Consider the following 25,249-nt stretch of genomic DNA (forward strand, 5'->3'; position numbering starts at 1 on the left):
AGGTTTTATCCATTTTGGGTTTCATAAGAACCTCATGGAGGAGGAAGTTTTACATCAAACCCATCTCCCAGACATGATTTGTGCCTTGCTGCCTGTTTATTCATCCCAACTGCCTCTTTGCATTAAAGTAATACTTGAGAACTGGTTTACCCCCCATTTTTTGGTCATATAAGTCCCTATCTGAGGAAGGGAAAACGCCAGATACTCATGACCAGGATGAAAAATCTCCCATTTGATATATACTGAGGGATTAAATAACAAGGGGGAGAATTGCTGCAAATCTCTCGGCATTGCACGTAGAAGGATGCTGGCACCTCCCTGTGAAACAGGACCGGTCTCCCCATGCAGTAGGCTGCAGGGACATTTCACATGCCTGGTCCACACACAGAGATGCTACTAAGAAGGCATCAGGAAAGAAAAGGAAGGATTTGTTACCATTCTGAGATTTTTCCCCCTGCCTTCAGAATATCAGTGGCGTTTTTCCCTCTAGAGGGCAGAGGAGGAAAGAGAGAGAATGGGAAGGGAAAGCACTGGGAAAACTCGCAGAGGTTTTGTTAGATACACGCAAAGCATGAATAGCTGGAAATGGCGTGGTCCTGAGACACAGTGCCCAGCTAGGGTGCTCACAGGTCGGGGTGAAAATGCAGAAGTGTAGTGATCGGGACACCAGCTCCATCCTTTCCGCTCCATGCTCCTGGGATCAGATAGGTATTTCCTGGTTACTGAAAAACTAGCTTTTCGTTTTCTGAGTGCCATATTCACACTTGAAATGGTGAATTTTGGTTTGCTAGGTAGGTGCCCTGGGTCTTTTAAAATCCCAGTTCAGCCATCGGTCTTTGGCCAGGCTGCTCCGCCGACTCCCTGCTCCTGTGTCCACGTGCTTAGCTGCTTTTCAGCTCGTGCAGGTGTGGGCTAGCAGTCTGGCTGTGCCACCTCGGACACTTGAGTCTTTGCTCCCACAATGGCTTTTGCATGAAGCCGGTGGCAAAGCCACGGCAGAGCTGCGGGCTCTTCCCGGGCTTGTGCCCTCATGGTCCCTGCGGTGAGTGGGCAGCCCCATCTGCATCCATGAAGGTGCTCGGCCCGTGACATCTCCCTGCAGCTCCTCCAGCTGTGGCTTTCCCATGCCCTGCTGCTCTGCAGGGTCCATCCCACGTTGAGGAACCTGCATGTTTTGAGAGAAAACCTTTCCCCCTCTCTGTCCCCAGGTGATAGAGCTGTGGTGCTGTCTCCTTCTGTGCCGAGGCTGCCCTCCCAGCTAACACACGTCTCCCGTGCCCCGGTAGGAAATGGAGTCAAAGGTCTCCGAAGGTGGCCTGAACGTCACTCTCACCATCCGGCTGCTGATGCATGGCAAGGTAAGGGGCTCCCGGTGAGGGGGTTTCCTCGCAGCTCCCTCTCCTGCCTCTGCTCCAGCTATGCCCGGGTCCAGCCAGCCTCTGCAGCCCGGGGCTGCTGGGAGCACGTTTTCTCCTGCTGATGGGGGAGGGTGGTGTGGTGGCATGGTGCTCCTGGCCCCTCTCATGCCTGCCCCCCGCCCTGTCCTTCTGCTGGGGACAGTGTGCACCAGGTCTTTGCTTCATTATGGGGTTGGGCTGGATTGTCTTCATGTCTTCTGATGTCTTTGGCTTTTCTTTGGCAGGAAGTCGGAAGCATCATTGGAAAGGTAACAACATCTTTTAAGTGTGTGCTTAATGCTATTGCCTGCCCCATTTGCTGCTTGTGGTGTGGTAGATGCCAGTCACCTCCTCCCTGTAATGTCCCTTAAATGTTCGGTGTGCATGAGCATGTCACTGGGTTTGTGAGGCAGAAATGATGGGAGACCCACAGAGGGATCAAAGACCATTCCCCTAAAAAAAAAACCCCAACCACCAAACTTATCTAGTGCTGTTTCCAGCTGCTTCACTGTGGTGGTGAATAGGTGTTTATGATCATGTTGTCCTGACACATTAATTAAATAGATTCATTAAGAGAGATTAAGAAATTTCATGCCAGTCCATCTAAATTCTGCAGCACTTCCCTCTGAGGACACAGGATGCCATTTAGCTCATGCAGAAAAGCTACATGAGGTGCTCTGCTCCCTGGTGCTTGCCGTGGTGGTTTGGAAAGTCCTGGCTACACAGGATTAGTTTTTTGGTGTTTTTAAAAGGCAGGTTTGTGGTAGCGAAGATTTGCAGCACGACCACCTTCTCCTATATGCTTGCACCTTATTTTTCCATCAGCCTGTCCAGCCCTGGAAAGCTTCACAGTTGTACCTGCTTTATATCTGGATATAAAGATATTAAATCTCTCTATAGGTACTAGATAACTGCCCTTCAAAGATATTCTGAAATGCCGGCTTTTCTCAACATATGATAAGTTTCTGAGCTTTTTCCTTGCAGTTTTCCTCCTAATGGGGAACGTAGAAATGGAGGTGGAAGCTGCAGTTGTGTAGCTGGTTTGTCTATCGTGTCTTACAGACATGGGGAACAGGGCTACGATGGCTTACACCCTCAGCTCCTCAGCCTGCCCATCACGTGGGGATGGAGGGCCAGGCAGCACAGAGCTGCCCAAATGTTTGGCTATGTATTGCCACATATTAGAGAGATGCATGTTTGGAAGGGCTGTTTTGAAGGTGGAAGTCTTGATTTTTTACAGTAGCCTGTGTTTCTGATTCTTATTTCAGAAAGGAGAGACTGTGAAGAAGATGCGTGAGGAGGTGAGCAACCCTGCTCTTTAAAACGATTTGGAGGAGGAGGAAAGAGGAGTGGGAAGGGCCATCGGGCTGTCCCGCCTGGCAGTGTGCAGTATAATGGCCAGAGCAGCACATTGCCCTGTGCGATACGGGCAGTAACTCCCAGGGTCAGGACATGCAAGCCGGCTGTGCCCAGAGCTTTTTGGTCCAGTTTTCTCACTCCGTACTCAAACAAACTCCTATCACATTTAATGGGAATTTTCCAGAGCCAAGAATTTGCTCTAATGAAACAGTGAAATTAAGTCACTTGTAAGACGCTTGAGTTTGCCCAAGGTCTTTGTGCCTGCAGCTACCAAGGAGTTATCAGATCAGTAAGCAACACTCCTCTTACAAGCAATGACCGCACGAGCTGGTCTTGCCTTGATCGCATGGGTTTGCACTGCAGTAAAAGACCCGAGGTGGATGCTTGGAAACCCTTTCTGAGGGTTGGGGTAAGGCAGCACTGGAAGCACCACAGGGTGAAGGGGTGGGAGTTTTTAAGGTTAGATGGGATGTTGAGAGGCTGGCAGAGGTGATGACCAGGGACCAAGCGAGCAATGTACTTGCTGGTCATCTGGGGCTCTCTGAGCTTCTGCTGTTGGGTGCTGAACCTTCCCAGGCTGGGACAGCATCCAACCTGGAGGAAGGTCTGCACCTCCAGTGCATCCCCGCCAGTTGCTTGGCTGTGGTTATTCCAGGGCTGCCCTTCTCTTTCCAGAGCGGGGCAAGGATCAACATCTCGGAGGGGAACTGCCCCGAGCGAATCGTGACCATCACTGGCCCCACTGATGCTATCTTCAAGGCTTTTGCCATGATTGCCTACAAATTTGAGGAGGTGAGCAATGTGATCCCTTTGCCCCAGGAGGGCAGAGTAAAATGGTCTGCATCCAGACCCTTGGGTGGCCCATCAGCCAAGCAGAGCTCCGGCGTGCCCACTGCTGGAGCCAGCAGAGCAGATGGGCCTGGGTACCTGGTTGGACTTGCTTAACTGGTACACAGCATCAGCACAAAACCTTCCAGACACCTCTAATTAGGCAAGAACTGAGCTTCAGTCAAGTGTCCCAGAGGTCTCGCAGTTAATTAACTGCAGGGATGCGCAGTGATGCAGTTGCAGACCAGCCAGGGTCTGGGGGACATGACCCCTCTTTTCTGGCCCAGGGCATTTGGGTTGGCCTGGATGGCAGGCATCTGGTTGGGTACCAAGGGCTGATGCATTGCATTCTTCCTTCCCAAGGACATAACCAACTCAATGAGCAACAGCACTGCTACCAGCAAACCTCCGGTGACACTGAGACTGGTTGTGCCGGCTAGTCAGTGCGGCTCGCTGATTGGCAAGGGAGGCTCCAAGATCAAGGAAATCAGGGAGGTAAGGCAGACCTGGTTTTGTTATTGCATGTAATCGCAGCTCCGACCAAGGGGGAGCAGGAGCTGCCTTGGAAAGGGGGATCCTTATGCTGCAAGCATCATGCATCACGTTGCTTCCCAGGACAGTCCTGCTGGTGTAGGAGCAGCATCCCGTGGACCTTGCCGGCATGCTCCTGCAGGTGCAGGCAGGGTGCTGCATCTGAGCTCACACGGGGCAGTGCAGCTCTTGGGAGGCGTGTGACATCGGAGCTGGAGCTGGCTTCAAGGAAAGGCATTCAGCTGTGGGATTTCTCCTCCTCTCTCTTTCTGTCTCCAGTCAACAGGTGCTCAGGTTCAAGTGGCGGGGGACATGCTGCCCAACTCCACGGAGCGGGCGGTGACAATCTCGGGGACACCCGACGCAATTATCCAATGTGTCAAACAGATCTGTGTGGTGATGCTGGAGGTACAGTCTGTAACAAAGGGGGTAAAGTACATAGGAAAAAAACCCAGCTGGCACCACAACAGTGCTGGGAGCTGTGGAGCGTTTCTCTCATAGCCTTCACCACGCGTTGTCGGACCACTCATTTCCTGGTACCTCTGTTTGAAACCCACCCAGTGTGTTTTCCCAGCCATCTTCATACGGTGTTTCTAGAGTCCCACACTGGAAACCTGCCTGGTCGGGTGCCCCAAAGGAGATGGTTTGTGTTGTAGCACAGGGTGGCTTCAGGAGAGAGGGGTGCCAGAGGAGGCCAGGTGGGCTGGGACAACCATAACCTGGTGTCCCAGCAGTGCCAAGGGTGCCATGGGAAGGAGACGGGGGCTGCAACCTCTCCATCAAGCACCTGGTCTCCTCTGCATGGGGCTCACAGTGCCCCGTGAGGACCACGGCTGGGAGGAGGAGGCCAGTGCATCCCCTACACTGGGGAAGCTGGGGCTGGGAGTGCAAACCCGTGCTCCTGTAAGGCACAGCGGGAAAGGTAGTGAGGAAGGCTGGTGGAGAGCAGGGCCCATAGGGTGCATGGACGTGTGTCCAGGGTGCTGTTTTCTGGGAGAAATGCTGACGAGCAGTGCTTGAAGATCTCTGCCATGGAGAGATGCTGCTGTTCCAATGGCTTATTGCCAGGGATAACCACAGCCACATGCCCCACATCCGCACCTGCCACCTCAGATGGAAGAAGCTCCAGGAGGAAACTCCTCGGGACACGGCACGGTGGGACCCTCCGCTCCTGGTGCCTTCCAGAGGTGGATGGGCACAGACCCACGTCAGGCCCCACTGCCTTACTGCACAGCCCGCACACTGCTGCCCTTTCATGGCAGGGAGGAGCGCGTTTGCCGCTGCAAGAGCTTCAGATGAGGATGCCAAGGCTTAGTGGAGGTGAAGCAAAACCAAACGTAAGCAACTTCAGTTTGGCAGCAGCACAGCTAAGGAGGAATTGCCATGAGCCACGTTACCCACCGCTGCTGGTAGTGATGCTCAGGTGGGTACACTCTGCTGCCAGAGGAGTGCGATTTTAGCCGCACAGTGACTCCAGGTTATGCTCTGGACTGCAGCAGAGGTGGGCCCCAGCTGATGCTTGCAGGTGTGTTGTAAAGTCTTTGGTGGCTGCTGTTCTCACCAACCAAAGCAAGGGTTGCTGCTCCTCTGTATGGCTCAGCAATGGTAAAGAGAAAAACCCATGAGTTTTCTTGGAGTCTGAACTCTGGGAAGTCCCCTGACTTTTACAGTTTGCAGAGATGCTCCTTATAACGTTTCAGTCTTAAATTATCTTACTGCAGAAATTCTCGCTCATCCCCTCCAAGATTTGTAACGCAATAAAAGAAAAAGCAGGTTTGTGATTATAGAGGCTGTGCTTTGATCGTACAGCTTTCCTGCAGACCTGTGCTTAGCAGGAAGATTTGGATATGCCACTTGGCTACAAGTGGACATCTAGAAGAATGTACAGAAAAAATGAAGAATTCTCCATGAGATAGCGTAATTTATATTGCTTATCTTTACATAGCAGTAACTGAGTCATTTCACTTCGGGTAGAACCAGAAGGCTTTTATCTGAAATCTCTCCTGATCCCTAGAAACCTCCAAAATCTCTTCTATGGCCTGTTAGTTATGTTCAAGAGAAAACCAACAGAGATAACTTGGGTGAGAAGATCCCATGCACGGTGCAGTGGGATGCATCACTACAGCTTGATGTGCATCACTACAGCTTCTGCTCAGACCTACCCAGGTACCACTCAGGCCACAGCAGGGAGGAGTGAGATGTCCTGGCCAGCTGGAGTGGGGCTGCCCTGGGTCACGCTGCTGCAGGAGGAGGGCTGGGAGTGCATATGGGTCGGTGCCTCTGCTGCTGGCATCTGTCTGGCTGCTCACACAGACTGCTACCGCCATGCAGCTCTAGGAAACACTGGTGTTGCCATCTGAGAGGGGTTTCCAGCCTCTGGCTCCTCCAGAGCTCAGCACCCTGGCCAAAGTGATCACTGCCATTTGTCCCACCAGGGCATGGGAGATCTTGACCACATCCACATCCCAGCTTGGATGGCAGTAGACCAAACCAAGTCCTGAAGGTGACCCTGTTCTGGTGGTGAGGAAGATGAGAGGGGTCAAAGAGCTTGAGCATCATGCCGGGTCACTCAGACGGGCTGCTCACTCCTTCTGATGCCCGTGCTCACGATGCCATGCCACAGCTCCTGGTGCTCGGTGGGGCTGGTATGACTCCGGGACGGGCTGTTGACGTGCAAGAGCTCTCAGGCTGCAAAGCAAGCTACTGCACGAGGAGGCTCCTGGCAGCCAGGGATGAAAAGCCTGGTCTGTGGGTGTACCTCCCCATCTTGCTGCACCTTGAGGGTGTCCTTGGGGTGTTTTGAGGAGGGCGCTGCGTTCCAGCTGCGTTCCAGCGTCTAGTCAGTCAGCTCGAGTCTAGACCAGGCAACACAGTTTGTGGAGGGCAGAGCGAAGGTGAGGGAGGCAGTGGAGGTCTGGGAAGCAATTTAGGGTCCCATGCCTTGGCAGGGGATCTCCTGTACCCCAGGTTGTCCTCGTTGTCCATTAAACACTTACTTCCCCTGTGTCCTCCTGTCCAGAAACGCGGTTTGCCTGGTGCGGGTGTTGCTGTCAGCGGCCCCGGGGGCCGTGCTCTGTCGGGTGCTTTCTAACACTCTTTTTGCCGCCGTTTCAGGAAAGCTGTTCTAATGTTCTCTCTCCCTCTCCTTGTCCCTTTTCCTAGTCCCCACCAAAAGGTGCCACCATTCCCTACCGCCCAAAGCCCGCCTCCACCCCTGTCATTTTTGCAGGTGGTCAGGTAAGAGCCGACCCGCTTGCAGCCTCCACTGCCAACCTCAGCCTTTTACTGCAGCACCAGCCGCTGCCCGTTAGTGCACTCAGGTTTCTTGCCTTCTGACTTGCATGGTGTCATCCCATCTGTTGCATCCCACAGCAGGTGGACTGAAAGCTCTTTGCAGAACCGCTGGCAGTTTGCAAGCCCGGGCAGATGGCTTAGCTCCTGTGATGGCTGCTGGAGGATAAGGAAAGGGCCAGCCCAGGGAAACAAGGTGTTAGCTCTGCCGGGCATTCATGCACCGAGAAAAGGCTGGAGATAGCATGGAGGTGTTCATGTGGCCTGGGGAATCATAGAACCATTTAGGTTGGAAAAGACCCTTAAGATCATCGAGTCCAACCATTAACCTAACACTGCCAAGTCCACCACTAAACCATGTCCCTAAGCGCCACGCCAAACTTGCTCTGTTTGACATGGGCTCACGTGCTCAAAATACTGATTTTTGCAGGTACTCACGCCTTGGCGAGTCCTGCGTCTAAATTGCTCCTGGCTCAAAATCCAGCTTGAGTTCGCTTTATTATACCCAAATTTAGTATTTGCCAGCAGTTACCTGTTTGAAGGAGAAAATGAGAAAAGCCTCGTTGAACAAGAGGCCATGACCATGCTCTCACAGTGGCTGCGAGTGTTTATTTTCTGGCATCTCTAGTCCAATTAAAAATAACTTTGCATAGTTGTAATTGATCCGAGATAGGAAGGGCTCATCCCAGCCACGCCAGGACCGTGCTTAGCCTCTGTTCAGGGCAGCCTGAACCTGAGCCTCCATGAAAGGGTCATCCCCATCACTGGTGCTTAGCTGGTTCAGGGTGCTGCTTCCCCCAAAAATGCCATAAGCTCTGCTGCAAAGCTGGGTCTCAGCTCTGCCCACAGGAGCGCCTGCATTGTATTGCCTTCAGTGACAATGCACAGTGCTCGGTCTGCAGGCTTGCAGTCATGATGTGGTATGACCCTTCTAGCGACGCTTGGGAAGCGATGACAGATTTTATCTTTGCAGGATAACCATCACACGCATGTGCCACAGGAGCTGGTGGTTGTTCTGCAAACAAAAATCAGCTCCCACAGCATGTGATTTATGAAACAAGAGCAGTTGAGCAGGTGGCTGCTTTTAAAGAGGGGACTTGAACCATTGCTTTTTCCACCTCATCTACTCGCCTTGCCTGGTGACCTGCCTGTAGATGCCACCATGCCATGGTGCACCAGTATCTAGCAGGAGAGGTACTTTCCCAGGAGCTCCAGGAGCCAGGTAGAGCCAGCACCACAAAGCTACAGCTAATGCCATCCAGAGCAGCTCCACACAAATTATTTCATTTCTCCCCAACCATAATAAATAGCAGAAGGACAAACTATGGCTGGGAGCAAATCCCAAAGCACAGGCTATTTCAGGCAGCATGCTGAATTAGCATCATTGCCAGCATCAGAAGGAGTGTGTCATTTGGTCTGAGCAGCTATCCTGGCAAAGAGCTTTGAGTCCAGTTGCTTGGTGAACTTATCTTCTCAAAAGGGAGAGTAAGATGGAGGTAGCATTTCTCCTGCTGGTGAACAGTTGGTGTCTTGCACAGAAGTGACATAATGTGAAGAAGCAACCGTCTCTGAAATGAGAGCTCTTCCCTCCCGCCCCTGAGGGAGCGCTGGTGAGCCCCTTGGCTCTGCCCGAGGGGTGGCATGGGGTGGGTGGGCAGAGGACAGCAGGTGACAGTCAGTGGTGCTGTGAGATGCTTTGGGGTGGGTTGAACCTGCAGGAACTCAGCAGGCTGAGGGACGCAGTGGCAGATGGCAACTGCCAAAGGCATCAGCCCTGTTGTCCGTGTGCAATGTCAGCCTCTGCAGAAAGCCAGGGGTCACACAGGTGGGTGCTGTCAGAGTTGAGTTGCATCTGTCCAAGACACCTTCCTGCCTTTAATTAGCTTTTTCTAATCAATTGTTCTAATCAAAAAACAACGACCAAATTAAACTGCCAGGAAAGAGTGAACTTTTTAGAGCAGCCTCTGCCACGTCCCCATGGGCACACCGGTCCCTATGGCACTGGGATGCTGGCAGGCCCTGGGACTGCTGTTTCTGTGCGCGGGGCTTTGCTTCCTTCCTCCTCCAGGATTTTGGGGGTTTTCCTCACACAAAGCTATTTGCAAAGGATGTGGCAAATTTGCAGGAGGTTCAGAGTGTTTTTTTTTTCTTTTTCTTGGCTATCTTTACTCTCCCTTTTTAAAGTGTTATCCATCTCTCTTGTAATTTCTTTTAGAATCATCTGAATAATGTATCAACCAGTGAGATACATTTTGCTAGCTGGTTAAGTCCGAAATATTGGGCGCTCTAGTGTCTGGCTCTTTACCCACAGTGGTGCTTATTTTCAGGTTATTTACAAAAGAGAAAGGATTGCTACAAATTATGGGAAAAACACTAAACAATTTGCCTAGCAGACATTTGCATGGATTTGTCAATTATTGCTGGTGAAAGGCATTGCAGTGCAGGCAGCCTGTCCCTGAGCCATCTCCATGCTTGGTGAGACATCAGCACCAGCTGGTTTTCTGCACGACAATGCCCTTTCCCCCAGCACAGCACTGGAATATACTGGGTAGATGTAAAGCGTATTGAGAGTTGTGCACCTGAAAATATGGAGAGACTCACTGCACTGGCTTGCTGTCTAGGATCACGTTTAGGTGCAAAGGGCAGCGGTGATGTTACTGTGCATCCGCTACACAGATAATTCTAGTTTGATGAATATCTTTTGTGCAGCGAAGCCCTGTCTTCCCGCTCCATGCAATTCTGGCACCTTTAAAGAGCTCTTTCCTTCCTTTTGGAAAAGCCAAACTGAGCCCAAGCCCTTCAAGTTAGGTAGCTCAGAGTGCTCCGGCTTTGATCGGAGGGGTGGGTCTCCCTCCCATGCCAAGGACTCGCTGCCCCAGCAAATTTAATGCAGCACAGGGGGGCTTTTCCCCTGAACTAGCCAGGGGGGTGAGCGGGGCAACTGCTCGCTGCATGGGAAGTGCTTCCCTCATCCCCTCCAGCCTCAAAATTAAGCCAGTTAAGTAAAAATTTAAGATCCCGCACGCTGCTTTCACCAGCAGTGGAGTGAGGGGAGAGGCATGCCAGAGTCACAACGCTCAGCTCCCCGTACTTGGTTATTTGGGGGTAGTACGGGTTCCCGGGCAGAGCAGGGTGGGGGCTGAGCTCCTTTTTAGCCTCTGCATTCACAGCATTTACCCCACGTCAGGCAGAAAGGAGCAAAGCCCACGGACAGCAGTCCCTGTGGAGGCATGGGGCTTTGCCGTCGTCTCCTGCCAGCCCTAATAACATCTGTTTTTTCTTTTGCAGGCCTATACAATTCAGGGACAATACGCTATTCCACACCCGGATGTGAGTTTTACCCTAATTTTTCTTATACCCTTTTATGTCACCTGCATGCTACTGTTAATTCACATAATATTAATATTAGACAATAATATTAATAGCATATTTTCAAAGTAACTGGCCGTGTGTAGTATCTGTAATACCTTGAATAGCCTTTTAACCTGTTAGCACTAAATTTTATTAATCCTGAGGACTTGGCCTGATGCTAAATTGTTTGCATTGTTCAGTGCTATCCCTTTGTTCTGAGACAAACCATACTCTATGCATTTTGTGCCTCAAAATGATCAAAACGCGCAAAGAAAGGGGAAAAAAAATACTTTCTCCTGTATTTCCCCCCTTATCCTTAAAATACTGGTAAGCCCAGGGCTTATTTAGGTGCTGAGTGCCTTGGTGGGGTGAGGAGAAGCCAGACCTCCAGTGGTGCATGGTTTCTTGCTTGAAGCCTGGGCAGGGGGATGTGCCTTTTTGGGGGTCCTCCTCCGGGTGACTCAGAAGCAGGTGTTGAGGCTGGGCAAAATGCTACCCATGTCCCCTGGAGGGATGGAGAGGATGGCCACCCACCACACTGCTGGGTCTCACCTTGCCGATGGCTCTGCACCTCCCCGCGGGAGCTGGACCCCAGACCGAAGCGGTCACCCTGGGTTTGATGGCTGTCTCACTTGGTTCGGCTCTCTGTCACCCGGGGAGGGCATCACGGGTACAGTCCCCGCTTCGTCTTGTGCTTCTTGGTGTGGAGACAGGCGCCGCTCAGGCTTGCAGTGTGGATGGGTTTTGCTGATGCTCGGATCCCCCTGCTCGCGCCAGGCTCCTGTGCCTGGGGTGGGTCAGGGAGTCACAGCACATTTGCGAGGGGACATGTAGGGAACATCTGCTGGCATGTCTGCACATAAAAGTACCAACAGAAATAGAAAATGAGTCTATTTTAAAGGATATCTCTATTAAAAGCAGCAGTGAAGCACTGCAATGCCAGCAGCTCCTTGTCGGCAGCAGACAGCTATTCGGCTTCTGGGGTCGTCACAGCTGACACATGCCGGGGAGCTCTTGGAAGAAGCTGGGATTTTCTAAATGTATTTCAGTGGGGATAAAACACCCAGCGAGTCCCATTGCAGAGGCCCCTTCTTGCTGGCATGACTGTGAGTCAGGGCTCCGCAGTGGGGGCTGAGCACAATGTGCCGCTCTGGGGATGTGGCTTAATTGTAAGCGGCATGGTCTGCGTGGAAAGCCCTCTCCAGCCATTCCACACATGGGAAGAGTTTGATGTGGCTCAGTATTCCTCTTTCTGATGGGTGTGTTGGGTATTAAATCATGGGATTACTTTTTGCATGATTGAGAATGGAGCAAGGTTGTTCGATACCTTGAATGCATGCTCCCTATGGGAATGATGAGGAGCTGTAGGCTGGATTTTGATCTTGGGAGCTGTGATTTCACACAATTTAGTGGGGGCCAGGCTTTGGCTTTCCATGCAACACCAGTATGCATGTACTTTGAATAGCCTGCTGTGATGGTTGCTCAGAAATGTTCATAATTGTGTGCGCTTCGCTTTGGCTCCCTAATCGGAATATAAATGAATACACCTGCATATTTAGAAAGCATAGATCAATATATTCTTTGTCCCAGTTTTTCTTTGCAAGCGTCAACAACTTAGAGTGTTTTCCTTGTTGTTATACTGCTCTGTTTGACAGGAATACATTTGCTGGCTGCGCTCTGCCCTACTCCCAGCAGATGTGCTGAGACCAGGAAAAAGTTGTTTGTGCAGGGGCCACACGCTCCATCCTTACTCTTGTAGCTCTCTCGCAAGGATCAGTCATTTTAAACACTGCTTGGTGCAGAAACCAGTCTTGAACGTGATTTTAGCGCATTGCCCTCGCTCTTGCAGGTGTCTGTGTTTAGTGGATGCCTTTTGCAGGCCCGTGGCTGCAGAGTGGTGAGAATTTTGAATGCCAAAGCTAAAATGCAAGCTCCTGCCTTGATTTTCTCCCCTGGGAAAAACCCCCAAGTCAGCGTGAGTTTTGGCTCACGAAGGGCTTCAGCATTGCCTGGGTACTCATAAGCTGTTTGGGATGTAATATGCAGCTACCTGCCTTCACAAAATTTGCGGTGGGAGATGAAAGGACAGCCGTGGCAGCTGGGAGTCAGGGGCGTTATTGAAATAAATGTCGAGCACAGGAAAGCTCCCCAACCAGGGCATCGCTCCTGGGTATGCACCAGGCTGGCAGCCGATGAGATGTAACGAGGCATTGCTGTGGGTGCCTGGTGATGCTCAGCATGGCTGTACGTTGGTCCCAGCGCCGCTGTACTGCCCTCTCCTTTCCCTCCCAGCAGTGCCTGTGGGGAAACTCCCCTCTGGTCTGCAGGAGAAACCAGAGTTTGAAGAAGTGGTCTCAGGTTTTTGCTTTCAGCTTTCAGGAAACGGGAGAGGAGGTGTTTCATGGACTGCAAGCATTCACGTAGCAACTTTCACTTTAACACCTAGGTGTAGACATCCTCTCCTTTTGCAGGCTTTTTTCATTGCTGTTATTATGGGTCTTTGCTAAATACCATTATCCAAACCATATCTTAAAAATATGCTAGATCAGTATTAGAAAGGATTTTGGTGTTTCCCCCGTCGGACAAAGCAGGACCCCTGCCCCAGGGCACGGTTGGAGCCCGAGGGGCTCTGCCTCCACGGTGCTCCTTGGCAGTGCCGGCAAAGAGGTAGGAGGTTTCATCTGGAGTCCTGCCAGTGGGACCGGTTGTAACAAGGAGTTCTGCAAACAGGGTGTGCCTGGGTTTAATTTGGTAGAAAACAGGAAAATTCTTAAATTAAAAAGCGGCGGATGCTGATGTCCCTGCTACCTTCAGGAGCGGTGGCGTGCCTGGTCCTATCCAGAGCTGACTGTGTTTCAGCAGGAACCTGCCGTAGGGCATCTTCAGCTTATTTTCTGTGCTGCACAGGGAGAGATGTGCATGCACCTCTTCTCGTGGGGCGGCGAGACCTCTCCCCCAAGCCAGTGGAAGCTGGAAGTCCTCACGCCTCTGACAGCCAGGGCTCCCTTGGGTATCTCTCCAGGAACTTGCAGGCGTATCCCCTCCCCGCTGCCTCCCTCCAGTCTCTCCCCCAGTGTGCTCAGGCCCCCGGGTCTGCTCTCTCCAGCGCTTCCCCCTCACCGCTGCTGGCCAGACCTCCCCGCGCTCCCTCCCCAGCCACGCTGCAAGGAGGTTTTTGAGTATTGTTTCCCCCAAAACGTGGAAATCATAACTCCCTCCCCATAACTTTCCCTCCCCAGGGAGGGGATGGGTGCAAAGAGCAGTTTGTGTTTGGGGGATGATGCGATCCTGGCAGCCCTCTGAGTACCTGTGAAATCACCGAGCAGGAGGTGATAAAGACCCTCCCTCTCTCCTGCTCACTGCTAGACTTCAGCCCAGTTTGTTTTGGGGTTTTTTTGTTGTTTTGTTTTTTGTTTTTTTTTTTAATTTGGAGCAGTAAAACAGAGCACAAAATGTATTCCAAACAAAATCCTCTCTATGCAACCGCTTCCTGACGGGGCACGAAAACCTACCCGGCACAACAAGGGATACAAGGATCTGAAATACCTACTGGTCATGGCTGAAGCCCATATTTTCCTGTACTGCTAAGGGGCTTGCACTCGTAACGAGCTGACGTTAAGAGTCGCAGTTTGTCAGTCTCCCAGAGGCATTTCGCATCAGATGGGCAGCACGAGAACGTTTGCTGTGGGGACAAGCGGTCACGATGCGGCTCCAGCAGCACAAAGAGGGTCTTCTGGCTGCTGGCACGTGATGGCCACCAGCCTGGCAGTGCCTTTGAGATGGCTCCTGTGCTCTAAAGCTACCCTGAAGCAAGCAGCAGCTTCTGGTCGCAGGTTGCGAAGCCCAGGAGGGGAAGGCAGCGGCTGGAAGCGCCACAGGCAGCAGCCCTGCCACTGCTGCAGGCGCCAGCCCAAGAGTACCTGTGAAATCACCGAGCAGGAGGTGATAAAGACCCTCCCTCTCTCCTGCTCACTGCTAGACTTCAGCCCCAGTTTGTTTGGGGTTTTTTTGTTGTTTTGTTTTTTGTTTTTTTTTTTAATTTGGAGCAGTAAAACAGAGCACAAAATGTATTCCAAACAAAATCCTCTCTATGCAACCGCTTCCTGACGGGGCACGAAAACCTACCCGGCACAACAAGGGATACAAGGATCTGAAATACCTACTGGTCATGGCTGAAGCCCATATTTTCCTGTACTGCTAAGGGGCTTGCACTCGTAACGAGCTGACGTTAAGAGTCGCAGTTTGTCAGTCTCCCAGAGGCATTTCGCATCAGATGGGCAGCACGAGAACGTTTGCTGTGGGGACAAGCGGTCACGATGCGGCTCCAGCAGCACAAAGAGGGTCTTCTGGCTGCTGGCACGTGATGGCCACCAGCCTGGCAGTGCCTTTGAGATGGCTCCTGTGCTCTAAAGCTACCCTGAAGCAAGCAGCAGCTTCTGGTCGCAGGTTGCGAAGCCCAGGAGGGGAAGGCAGCGGCTGGAAGCGCCACAGGCAGCAGCCCTGCCACTGCTGCAGCAGCCAGCCACATGCCAAGGCGGCCACTTGCTCGCGGCGAAGGAGCTGAACCGTTTGACGAGAGGTGGAAACTAAGAACGGGCTTCTTGCTGGTATCGTACTTCAGACCCTGACCAAGCACTTCTGCAAAAGATTTGGGCTTTATTGCATTTTACCCAGGCCAAGTCCTTCTGCTAATGTTTTTGCCATGTCTCACCATGGCTTCCTGGTTTGGTTTTTTTTGTTTTGTTTTCTTTTTTTTCTTCCATTATAATTTTGTTCTTGGTTTTCGGTGTGACTTGTTTACTCTATGACAATAACCTTCTTAGCTCTAATGTCCCTCCTACCCCTCAGCAGTTGACCAAGCTCCACCAGTTGGCTATGCAGCAAACCCCCTTTACTCCCCTTGGACAGACCACCCCCGCTTTCCCTGGTACGTACCCACACGCCCTTTCTAGATCCTTCTCTTCTTACCTGTAGAGTTTCTATCTCTTTCTAAACTCATGCTTTTTAATGGAAACAGGCAGGGCAAGTAAAACTGAAGTTGCAATGTCCACGGGGAAAGGTTAACAGGGAGACAGGACAGATGTTTGGGGGTTACAGTCCTCACGGGCAAGCTCTCAGCCATTAACTGTGCACGCCTGGACTGCTCCTGTGAAGCCACGCTTACCTTGCTCCCAGTTTTGCTGGCTTTCCCAGCAGAAGCAATGAGCGCCAGTCTCACATCCTTCCCTGCCCAGAGTAGGTAGCATCCCCTGCTGTGCACTGATCCAGACCCCAGTGGGACATCCCTGCTTTCCCGGGGGGAATGGCTTGGTGCTGGCCGGGGATGCTGCCCCAGTGCCTGCGGGGAGTGGTGCCGAGCCAGGCAGGATGGCACCCCTGTGCTGGGGAGAGCAATGGGAAGGAGCCGTGGCTATAGGGAGCCACGTTGACGGGAGGACAGGCAGCCCCGGCGTGGCTCAGCAGCCTCGTCCCCAAGGCTGGCATTGCAGTTAACGCATTTCACGATGACCTGGGAAGCAGATAGAGTGCAGGGGATGGAGATACTTAAAGTACCTTTGTTTACTCGGTGGTCAAAGTGCCAGCTGGAAATGCCTTTTCTGACAGTATGTTCATCATATTTTGAGCTTCCTAGATGAAGTGACATTGCTTATCTCCTCGAAGGCAAAAGCATTAAACCTGTTTCTTCTTTGCTCTTCAGGAGAAAAGCTGCCCTTACATTCCTCCGAAGAAGCTCAAAATCTGATGGGCCAATCATCAGGTAAAACACAAAGCTACAGGGAAATAAGCAGGCTTCTGTTGAAATATATTTCTTAAATAGGACTGTGCCATTTTTGTGCTCCTAGATAAATTGTGGTATTTGTGGAGAAGAAGGCAGGTTTTCGTGGTTGGCAGGGAGAGGCTGGGCAGCACTGTGCTTGCCATTCTCAGCATGTCAAAAGAAAAGTGCTTGGAGTTTATTGCCTAGGTTTTTGACGTTTGCGTATAACTGCCATCCGTGTAAGAGAAAGACATCAGAGTCATCACCCTTATTCTTTCATTTAAATTTGCATAAACTTTGCTCAGAAACAGTAGAAAAATGCCTGTGGGAATGGAAACAAGACACAGTTTTAGCCATCTCTAAGCCATTCAGGGTGAGCTGCATTTTTAGTGGGACAGGACCCATGCCAAAGCATGGCTGTAATCTTGGAGAAATTTTGATGTCAAATTTCCCGCACGTTCATCAATATGTGCCGAACATGCTTATCTTTTATAACCTACCATTGCTTAGAGGCGTTATCCTGAGACCTGGAGGCTCATAGGCAATGTGAGCCAGACCTCCCCTGGATATACCTGAGGCACACGCGTGCTCTGCGGCCAGCCAAGGTGAATCACATGCATGCCTCAAAAGAATCTGCGGACATCGCCTAACTATGAAAGCAAATGTAGCCCAGGTGAATAGACCCCACAAGACTATAGCAAAAATAGATTTCATGATACCAACCTCCACAGCCTTGTTTTCTGTGTGCCCTGCTTTGCCCTTTGCAATCACCCATGGCACTAATCCTGCTCTGACCCCACACATTACAGCTGCATGTGCATATCAGAGAGGGAGGATCTGGTATGCTAAAATAAACTATCTCCAGGTAATGGAGAAGGACGTGGCCATTCCTCGATGGCTGTTGTGATGCAGGGGGTGATGCAGTACCATGGCACCGCGTGCCCCAAGGGCTTTAAGCAGCACCCATGGCATCTGAGCGTGGGGTGGGGGGCCCTATCTATGAATCTGAGGAGCCCAGCCTGCATTTCCAAAGACCCCTGGGTGCCTCAGCATTGCTCTGAGCCCATTCCCAGTGTTCTGCTCCCTTCAGAAGACATTTTCTGCCATACCCAGGCTGCTACTGACCTGAGCCTTGTAATGCATGGCAGAGAGGCGGGGACATCTCCATCCTGGGGGACATGTCTTTGCATTAGGTGCAGTCCATCTTGCCCTAGACTGCGAGGAGGCTTGGCATGAAAGACGGTCCAGGGCTGGTGAAATGTGTCTTCCAATGCAGTGTGCTATAAAGTCAGTGTTAAGCATTGCCCACTGAGTAAAACCTTGGCAGGAGCTGTTTTGTGCAGGCTTTGGCATTAGTACCCCCGGCAGGGGTGGAGGAGGGCATAGGGCTGCTGAGTGGAGGATTTACATCCCCATTCCCTGCCTTTCTGTGTGCTCCCAAGTGAAAAATGTGGTAGAGAGACCTCCTGCAAATGGGTGCCTGGGTGATGTACCCAGGCGTTGCGTCTCTGTAAGGGAGGTGCATGTGGGAAAGCGCAAGAATCATGCAAGAGTGAATCAAGGATACTTGATATTCTCATTTCTAGGGGTGATGCTCAAATGGAATTGCAACCTAAGGCTTCCTTTTAGCATTTTAGAAATCTTGCTTTGACAGTGCCGGTACCCAGACAGACATCAGTTCAGACCTGCTGGGTTTTAAAACCCGGGCGGCTGTTGCTGGCAAAACTGGACGGGAGGTCCTCTTCCGCAGTGCAGAGGGCCTCAATGGAAATGCAGGGCATCAAAACTTGGCCATTGCTTGGAGGAGTTACTCAGCGTGGTTAAGGCAGCGGCATAGTGCTGTGCAGCATGAGGAAGCCCTGCTGGACTGGGTGACTAGGAATTTGGTGCTGCTGCTGTCTTGTGTTGTAGCAGCCCAGCACTTCCAGTCTCCCTGTGCTTCTTTTCTCTGCACCCCCTTACTCTGCACAAGTGTCTTGGACTCTTGCACACACTGCTCTTAAAAGCCTTCCTTGGTAGTTCATACGGATAAGGGTTTTTTTGAGATTACTGCAAATTCCTGTTAGCCACTAGACAGCTTCTCTCTTGCAGATTTGCAATAGGACATCCCTGCTTCAGCACTGAGGTGATTTAATATGGAAACCTGTGGGAGAAGCAGGCTTCAGCCTGGCCTAGGAACGTTATGGCATTGCTGTCCTCTTGCCTCTGGAGCTGCACACACAGGGTAGCCTGCTGGCTACGTACCATTTGCCATGCTTTCCCTTGGGAGTAAGAGGGACCATCAGTCCAGCTAGCGTGCATGTCTTAGCAGTCTGGCTTAAATTCAGCATGCAAGTCTGTGGGGCTTTAACTTGCAAAGTGCTTTGCAGGCTGCCCTGTGCTAGCACCGCCAGATCCCCCAAGGAAACCGGTTTTGGGGCGCCAAGCTGCTGTTGTAACCAAGCAGCTCTGTGCTACTGTGTCCAGAGAGGGCTGGAGGGTACGTGGACAACCCTCCCACCGGCAGGCTGTCTGCCTCTAGGGTTGGGTTTCCCAGCCAGCAGGCTGTCTGCTCCTGTGTGGAGGAGGGAAGGTGCTTTTCCCACCTCTGTCAGACCCTCCCCAGCGATGCTGCAACCTTGCGCTGTAACGCACCCTCCTCTGAAGCCATTCCCAGTAGGAGGATGGAGGGTGGGAAGCGAGGCACTCATGGGGCAGCGCCTGCGAGGCCAGCTCAAGGGATGCAGGGGAAGGTGGCACCCAGCTCCAGAAGAGTCAGGTAGCAACTGTCTTCCTCCTCCTTGTACCAGAGTGTGTGATCCCCTTCCCCTCCCGGCCCCGGAGCAGGACGCAGCCTTTGCAGTGTTGACTGTTGCGGGAAAGCAGTGGAGCTCCACCACACTGCCTCTGCAAGTTATAACCATTTTCCCTTGCATATGCCCAGGTTTGGATGCCAGTCCCCCGGCCAGTACTCATGAACTCACCATTCCCAATGATGTAAGTAAATCCAAGTGCTTCCTCGGAGTGTGTGTGTGTGTACACACATATAAGTGTGTGTGTAAGCTGCAGGCATATGACTTTGTTAAATATGTTTAGAGATGCCCCTTCACCAGGTTCACTCATGCCATGTGCAGTCTGTTGGAGATCAGCCTGCAGCATACCCTGACTTTACCCCGTCGGTAGCTTTCCTAGGTACAATCCTCTTTAATGCTCCTTTTCCCTTTCCAGGTGAACTCAGTGCTCATGAAACATGCCTAGTTGACAGCATTGGGAAGGGAAGAGAGCTCCTGAGCCAGCCCTCATTAAACTATAATTGCTTAATCTAACATTGGCAGATCTGAGATGATGTTTCAGCTCAAGTGTAGTTACTGGGTGGGTCGTTGAAAAGGAGGTAAGGAAATAGAGTTTCTGATGCCACAAAGTGCCACACAAGCATCTGAAGGACAGTGCATCTCATCTTAGTACTGGTGGCAGGCAGCTTTTGGGTCTTACAGATGGAGGCATTGTGGTAAAGTGGATGTTGGACTGGGATATTCACTGGTAGGAGGCTGGAGTCACGCTGGGCACCGAGCGGTACGAGGAGGGTGCTTGGGGATGCTCAGGTGGGAGGAGGTGGGATGGAGAGCCCAACACAGCCAGCACCCGGATCCAAGGGTCTCACTTGCTTCTGGACTGGCCTACCAGTTTCCCTGGGTTGATAACCAGCGGGCGCTCAAATCAGGATCAGGGCAAGTGGGGGGATGACTTGAAGTCTCTGTCTCCACCTCCATCACCTACAAGCACCTTCAGCCCATCCTCATCAGGAGTTTCTGGATTGGGCCTGGCAGCTGTTGCCACTTCTTCCTGCTGTTCACCAATACACAGCAATGCAAGGGAAGGGCAGCGAGCCTGGCTGCAGCTGCTGGGCACCTCTGCTCCTCTGGGACACTTGCAAGGTCTCCTTCCACCCGAGAGATGTGGCAGTGAAATGGCTTCTGAGCATCTGCTGGCTGAAACCCTCGGAGATGCTTCACCCCAGGGCCAACAGCTGTGGGAGGGCTCTGCAGAGGAGCCTGTAGGAGATGGTGGCAGGGCTGATCCCGGGTCTGCTTCTGTCCATCCTAGCGAGGACCCTCCTCCAGCAGGCTGCGGGGAGCTCTGTAAGCGCTCCTGAGGTTGCAACAGCCACGTCTGTCAAGCGTGGGGGACCATGGCCCTGGCAGCAATGATAACATTTTCAGGAACATCAAGTGACCCCTTGCAAAGGGGCCTTTCCTCCCCTTTAACATGCTGAGGAACCTGCCACAGGACCCAGGAGCACTCAGAGCATTCGCTCACTAAAAAGCCCGGCTCTCATCAGATCCACACAGCGTTAAATGTCATTGCCTGCGTCTTTCTGCCTGCTGAAAAATGCCTCCTTAGCTCTGCCTCCTGTTGTTTTGAAAGCTCTTAAATTCCCATTGCCACCTTCCCAGGAAGCAGAGGACAGGTTTGGGTTTCTTAAAGCAAAGGGTCTACAGGCGTGTTTTAGTGGTGTAGATCAGCTTGCGGTTGTGCTGCAGAGAGAGGAGAGTTGAAGGAAAGCTGGTGATGAAATTCATCTTGTCACTCCTCTGACCGTCAGGAGAAACTTGAATACTGTGCAGAGATGCTTGGATGTTGCTGAACATCTCTCCAAGTAGGTTTGGCTCCTCAGGTCTCTCCAGCAGGTTCCAGCTGTAAGGGATTTTCATTTGCTGAAGCATCTCTGAGTTATTTCTGTGCCGTGAAGACCAGGATGGGCGGCTGTTAGGCTGAACATCACGCTGCAGCCCCTGAGATAGTTGATACCCTTCCAGCACTGCAGTGGGGTGTATATTCAGGTTTGTATGGGACAAACCACTAAGGTAGCCCGATGGTCTGACAACAGGACCACTGAACATTTGGAGGAGTAGTTGTCTCCACTTCTACAGTGACAGAAATCCAGCAGCTGCCAAGATGAATGTCCCACATATAAAATTCCCAGGTGCAACCTTGGAAAGGAGCTCAAATGCTGATGTCCAAGAAAGGCATACAGAAACACCTCATGCCTGTGTTGGTAAAGCTGGATATCCCGGTATGTGTTACCAAGGTGTGGAGGTGCTTGAGGGAACCATTTTTTGATGCACAAATGAGCGAGAGCAAAGATGAAGACCATTGAGGAAATTCAAGCCATTGAGAACGATTGAGGAAATTCAAGGGGTGGGCAACTGAGGAAATTCAAGCCTCCAGCTGGCTCTAATTTTTTCACGAGAGTGTGAAAGATATTTTTAAGTAGGATTCTCCTCTTCTGCTGGTGCTGCAGCCACGTGGTGCTCTCCTGTCAATGGTGTGAACGCCGGCAAGCCCTTGCATTGCACCAAAAGAACTGAAAGGGGTAACAGAGGCAGCGAGGGTGTCCCAGCAGGGTAGAAGTATGGGATGGGGTGAGCAATGTGAAGCTATCAATGGTGTGTGGCTGCACCGGCTGATGAGGGGGCACTTGGGGTTGGGCTGTCCCCAGGGAAGCCATCTGGCTTGTTTTCTTCTAGTAACACGTCCTGTATAACTGTCTTCAGGTTCACTGTGATTAGTGAGGGGTAAGTGCATAGCACAGTCTGAAATATGACTTATTCCCATCCTTAGACCCTTGCAAAACATGGACCAATTATTAGACCATGAAAATTATTATTACTGAAATGAGCCTGGTATAATGCCTCGCCCTTCCTGGAGCCCTCTGAGATGCCAGACGTCGTGTGTGGATAACTGAAATTTGCTCCCCGAGGAGCAGAGCAGGGCAGGCTGCTGGACGTGTCCTGGGAGAACCATGCCCGCGTGCAGGTGGGATTCACCCCTGGGCTGTCCCTCTCCTGTTTTCATGAGCATTAAGGTCACTCGCACCCCAGGGCAGAGGGAAGAGGGCTTCTGGCCAGCGCCATGCAGTTGTGCTCATGTCCTGCCAGTGGCTGCCAGAGCTGCCGCTTCTCAGATGTTCCCTCCGTGCTTTTTTTCTAGCTAATAGGCTGCATAATTGGACGCCAAGGGACCAAAATCAATGAAATTCGGCAGATGTCAGGAGCGCAGATCAAAATCGCCAATGCCACAGAAGGGTCATCGGAGCGCCAAATTACCATCACAGGAACCCCTGCAAACATCAGCCTTGCGCAGTACCTCATCAACGCCAGGTGAGACCCCCCCACCAAACTCCACCGCCTCCCACCACGGCCAAACCCATCCCGCCGGCGCGGTGGGAGCAGCACTCGCTCCCGGCACCATGGGCCAGGAGGGGCTTCCTGAGGCCAGCTGGGACGGATAGTGGCTTGCTGAGACCTCTGAGCAGGGACCAGACATCACCAGTGGGACCTCTCACCCTGCTGGTGCTTTGGCTGGGGACCAGGAGATGCTTCGCTGCCAATGGAGCAGCTGCGAGTTGCGCCGGTTGCCTGCCCACCCGCCACCCTCGCTTGAGGATTTTGCTCGTGGGTGAGCAAAACTGGTGCCGCCTTTCCCTGCGGACGAGGCAGGGGACAGGGACGGGGATGGAGCTGAGCCAGTGGTGGGGAGGCATCACTTAGGACCTGCTCGCTGGGATCCCAGCATCGCTTACCGCCGCCTCAGAGCCTCTTCCACGGCCTCCCAAAGAGGCCTCCATCCAATGAAAATAATCGGTCCAATACACGCAAGACATGGGAACGGCCTGATTGCTTCCTTTTCATGCTAAAAAGCTTGGCGCAGCAGGACTTTGCAGGGGCTGAGTGCTCCTGATGCCGCCTCCAGCTGGGGGGCGATGCTGCCTGTGCTGTTGGGGACCAGGGGTCTGGCAAGGGACTGCAAGGGGAGCATATAAGGGAGGCGTAGCTGGAGAGGGGTTGGGGACCAGGTCCATGCTGGTGGTGAGCCATGTCCGGGTGCTCACACAGACCTGATTGCCTGTGTCTACAGACTCGTGGATGGGGAGCTTAAGGGGAGACAGAGCCTTTCACTGGCTTTGCACCTGCCTGATACAGCCATGTAACCTGAGGCAGTCCACCTATCCATGCTCTCCGCTGTGGGCAGAGTTGGTGCCGTGCCAACCCGCCACCAGCCCAGGATGTGTGCGGCTGCTGGAGGCTGCCGGCAGGGTCCCGAGGACGGGGGGCTGTTGGCGGCAACTCTGACGTTCATTGGGGTGTGGGCTGGGAGCACCGGTGAGGTCTGTACGTGCTTTCTCCTCCTTGCACCCAACCAACCTCAGCCCTGACCTGCAACAGATCTCCACTATCCCATCCTGCCCTGCTGTCCCGCTGCCCACACCCATGGCACCTCTTCAGCCGCTCAGGAGAGGGACGGGGCCGGCCCCACGCCTGCAGGCATGGCTGAGCGGCTTTCCCTGCAGCTCCTTGCAAATCCTCCCCACCTCTCGAGACAAGAGAAAGAAAAGAAAAACGAGTGGCTCTTTGTTACTGGGAAGGGCTAGCTGAGCTGCAGCCTGTGCTGTGGCGGAGGCAGAGATGACCTGGTGGTGGCAGGATGTGGCATAGCTCAGCCTCTCCCATCGTTTCAAAAACCAGAGCAAAACGAAGAAGCCAGGGAGCTGGGACAGCTGCCTGTCCTCCGTAGGAGGGATGCTGGTAAAAGTGAAGCCATGTGCTGGGATGTCTCCTGCCAGCACCCCTGGTAGGTGACACCTCTGCCACAGCGCAGTGCCAGGAACGGGCATTACCTGGCAGCAGCGATGAGAGCGGAAGATAACCAGCCACTGAGCTGGCTCTATGCTCCAGCCCCCCGTGCCCTCCATGGGGACCCCCAAGCCCCATGCGCTCAAGCCACCCAGTGATGCTCTGCTCCCCGTCTGAGCAGGGCATAGGCAAGAGGAGGACTGCTGCCCCACAGGGTCTTCATTTTCTTTTCTACTCCAGATATTAAGCGCTTGTTTTTGTCTCCCCCCACCCCTCTCTCTGCCCCTGTCTATTCTAGGCTGACGTCTGAGGTCACTGGAATGGGCGCACTCTAATTTCCACCCACCATCCTCCACTCCGCACCACCTGACCCTCTCCAGCCACCGGCACTCCACCCAGCCTGTACTGCCTGTACATTTACCGTCTTCCCTTTGCCTCCACAGATACTCTTTTCTTTACTAACAAATACATATATATATATAAATACACATGCATATGCACACACTGGAACGTTTCTTTACGAGCTCCTTACTGTGCTCCTGAGGCTGCTCCCGAACTTTTTGGTTATGGTCCTTGTTTTCAGCGTACGGTGTATTACTTCATCTGCTTTTCAGGGGGCGGGGAGGGGGGTTGTTTTTTTTCCACTGGTGAGACTTCAGAAGATGACGGGGACTCTAGTGTCAGTCTAGCGTAGCTACTTACACGTTTGATTTGACGTTGGTGGTACTTGCTGTAGCCTATGGACGTGTGACGCCACTCAGAGCTGTGCGTGCTTCAGAGTACTTACTTTTCTCACCCTTCTTCCTTTGATGCTCCCGCTTCGTTCGCTTTGCTTGTCCTGGCTCATCTTTGCAACCTCGCATCCCTGCCCTCAGGGTAAGGCATAGTTTTCACCCCGTGTTATTTGGGAAGCAGAATGTGCAGGAGCCAAGCTGATGTGCGCGCATGGGTTCACCCACAGACTTCTCTCTTTGCAACATGGCAGGGTCCAGACAAGCCATTTTTCATACTAAACGAAGGGAATCACACACACATACACGCAAATGGTCCTCTTTTTTAACTAATGAGCAATTGGAAGTGGGAAGAATTCAGCTGTACGGGATTCACACCCCCAGGGGCCT

The 25,249-nt window shown here is 52.4% G+C and overlaps 1 protein-coding gene across 2 annotated transcripts; it reads left to right on the forward strand.

The window, feature by feature from the left end:
- The first annotated feature begins 1,289 nt into the window (after positions 1-1,289).
- On the forward strand, positions 1,290-24,511 carry PCBP3 (poly(rC) binding protein 3). 2 transcript variants are annotated; one of them, XM_019473085.1, is made up of 13 exons: positions 1,290-1,358; positions 1,643-1,666; positions 2,666-2,698; positions 3,432-3,548; positions 3,948-4,079; positions 4,395-4,523; positions 7,278-7,352; positions 10,695-10,736; positions 15,606-15,684; positions 16,456-16,515; positions 19,439-19,491; positions 22,486-22,655; positions 24,427-24,511. In XM_019473085.1, exons 1-13 carry the CDS (start codon positions 1,290-1,292, stop codon positions 24,461-24,463), a joined length of 1,020 nt encoding a protein of 339 aa, XP_019328630.1. In that variant the 3' UTR covers positions 24,464-24,511. The 2 variants fall into 2 exon arrangements, with proteins under 2 accessions (XP_019328630.1, XP_009281403.1); XM_009283128.1 differs by lacking the exon at positions 16,456-16,515 and having other exon boundaries at positions 15,609-15,684.
- The last annotated feature ends 738 nt before the right edge of the window (positions 24,512-25,249 follow it).

The sequence above is a fragment of the Aptenodytes forsteri genome, unplaced genomic scaffold (assembly GCF_000699145.1).
Source record: "Aptenodytes forsteri isolate BGI_AS27 unplaced genomic scaffold, ASM69914v1 Scaffold198, whole genome shotgun sequence".
Lineage (NCBI taxonomy): Eukaryota > Metazoa > Chordata > Aves > Sphenisciformes > Spheniscidae > Aptenodytes > Aptenodytes forsteri.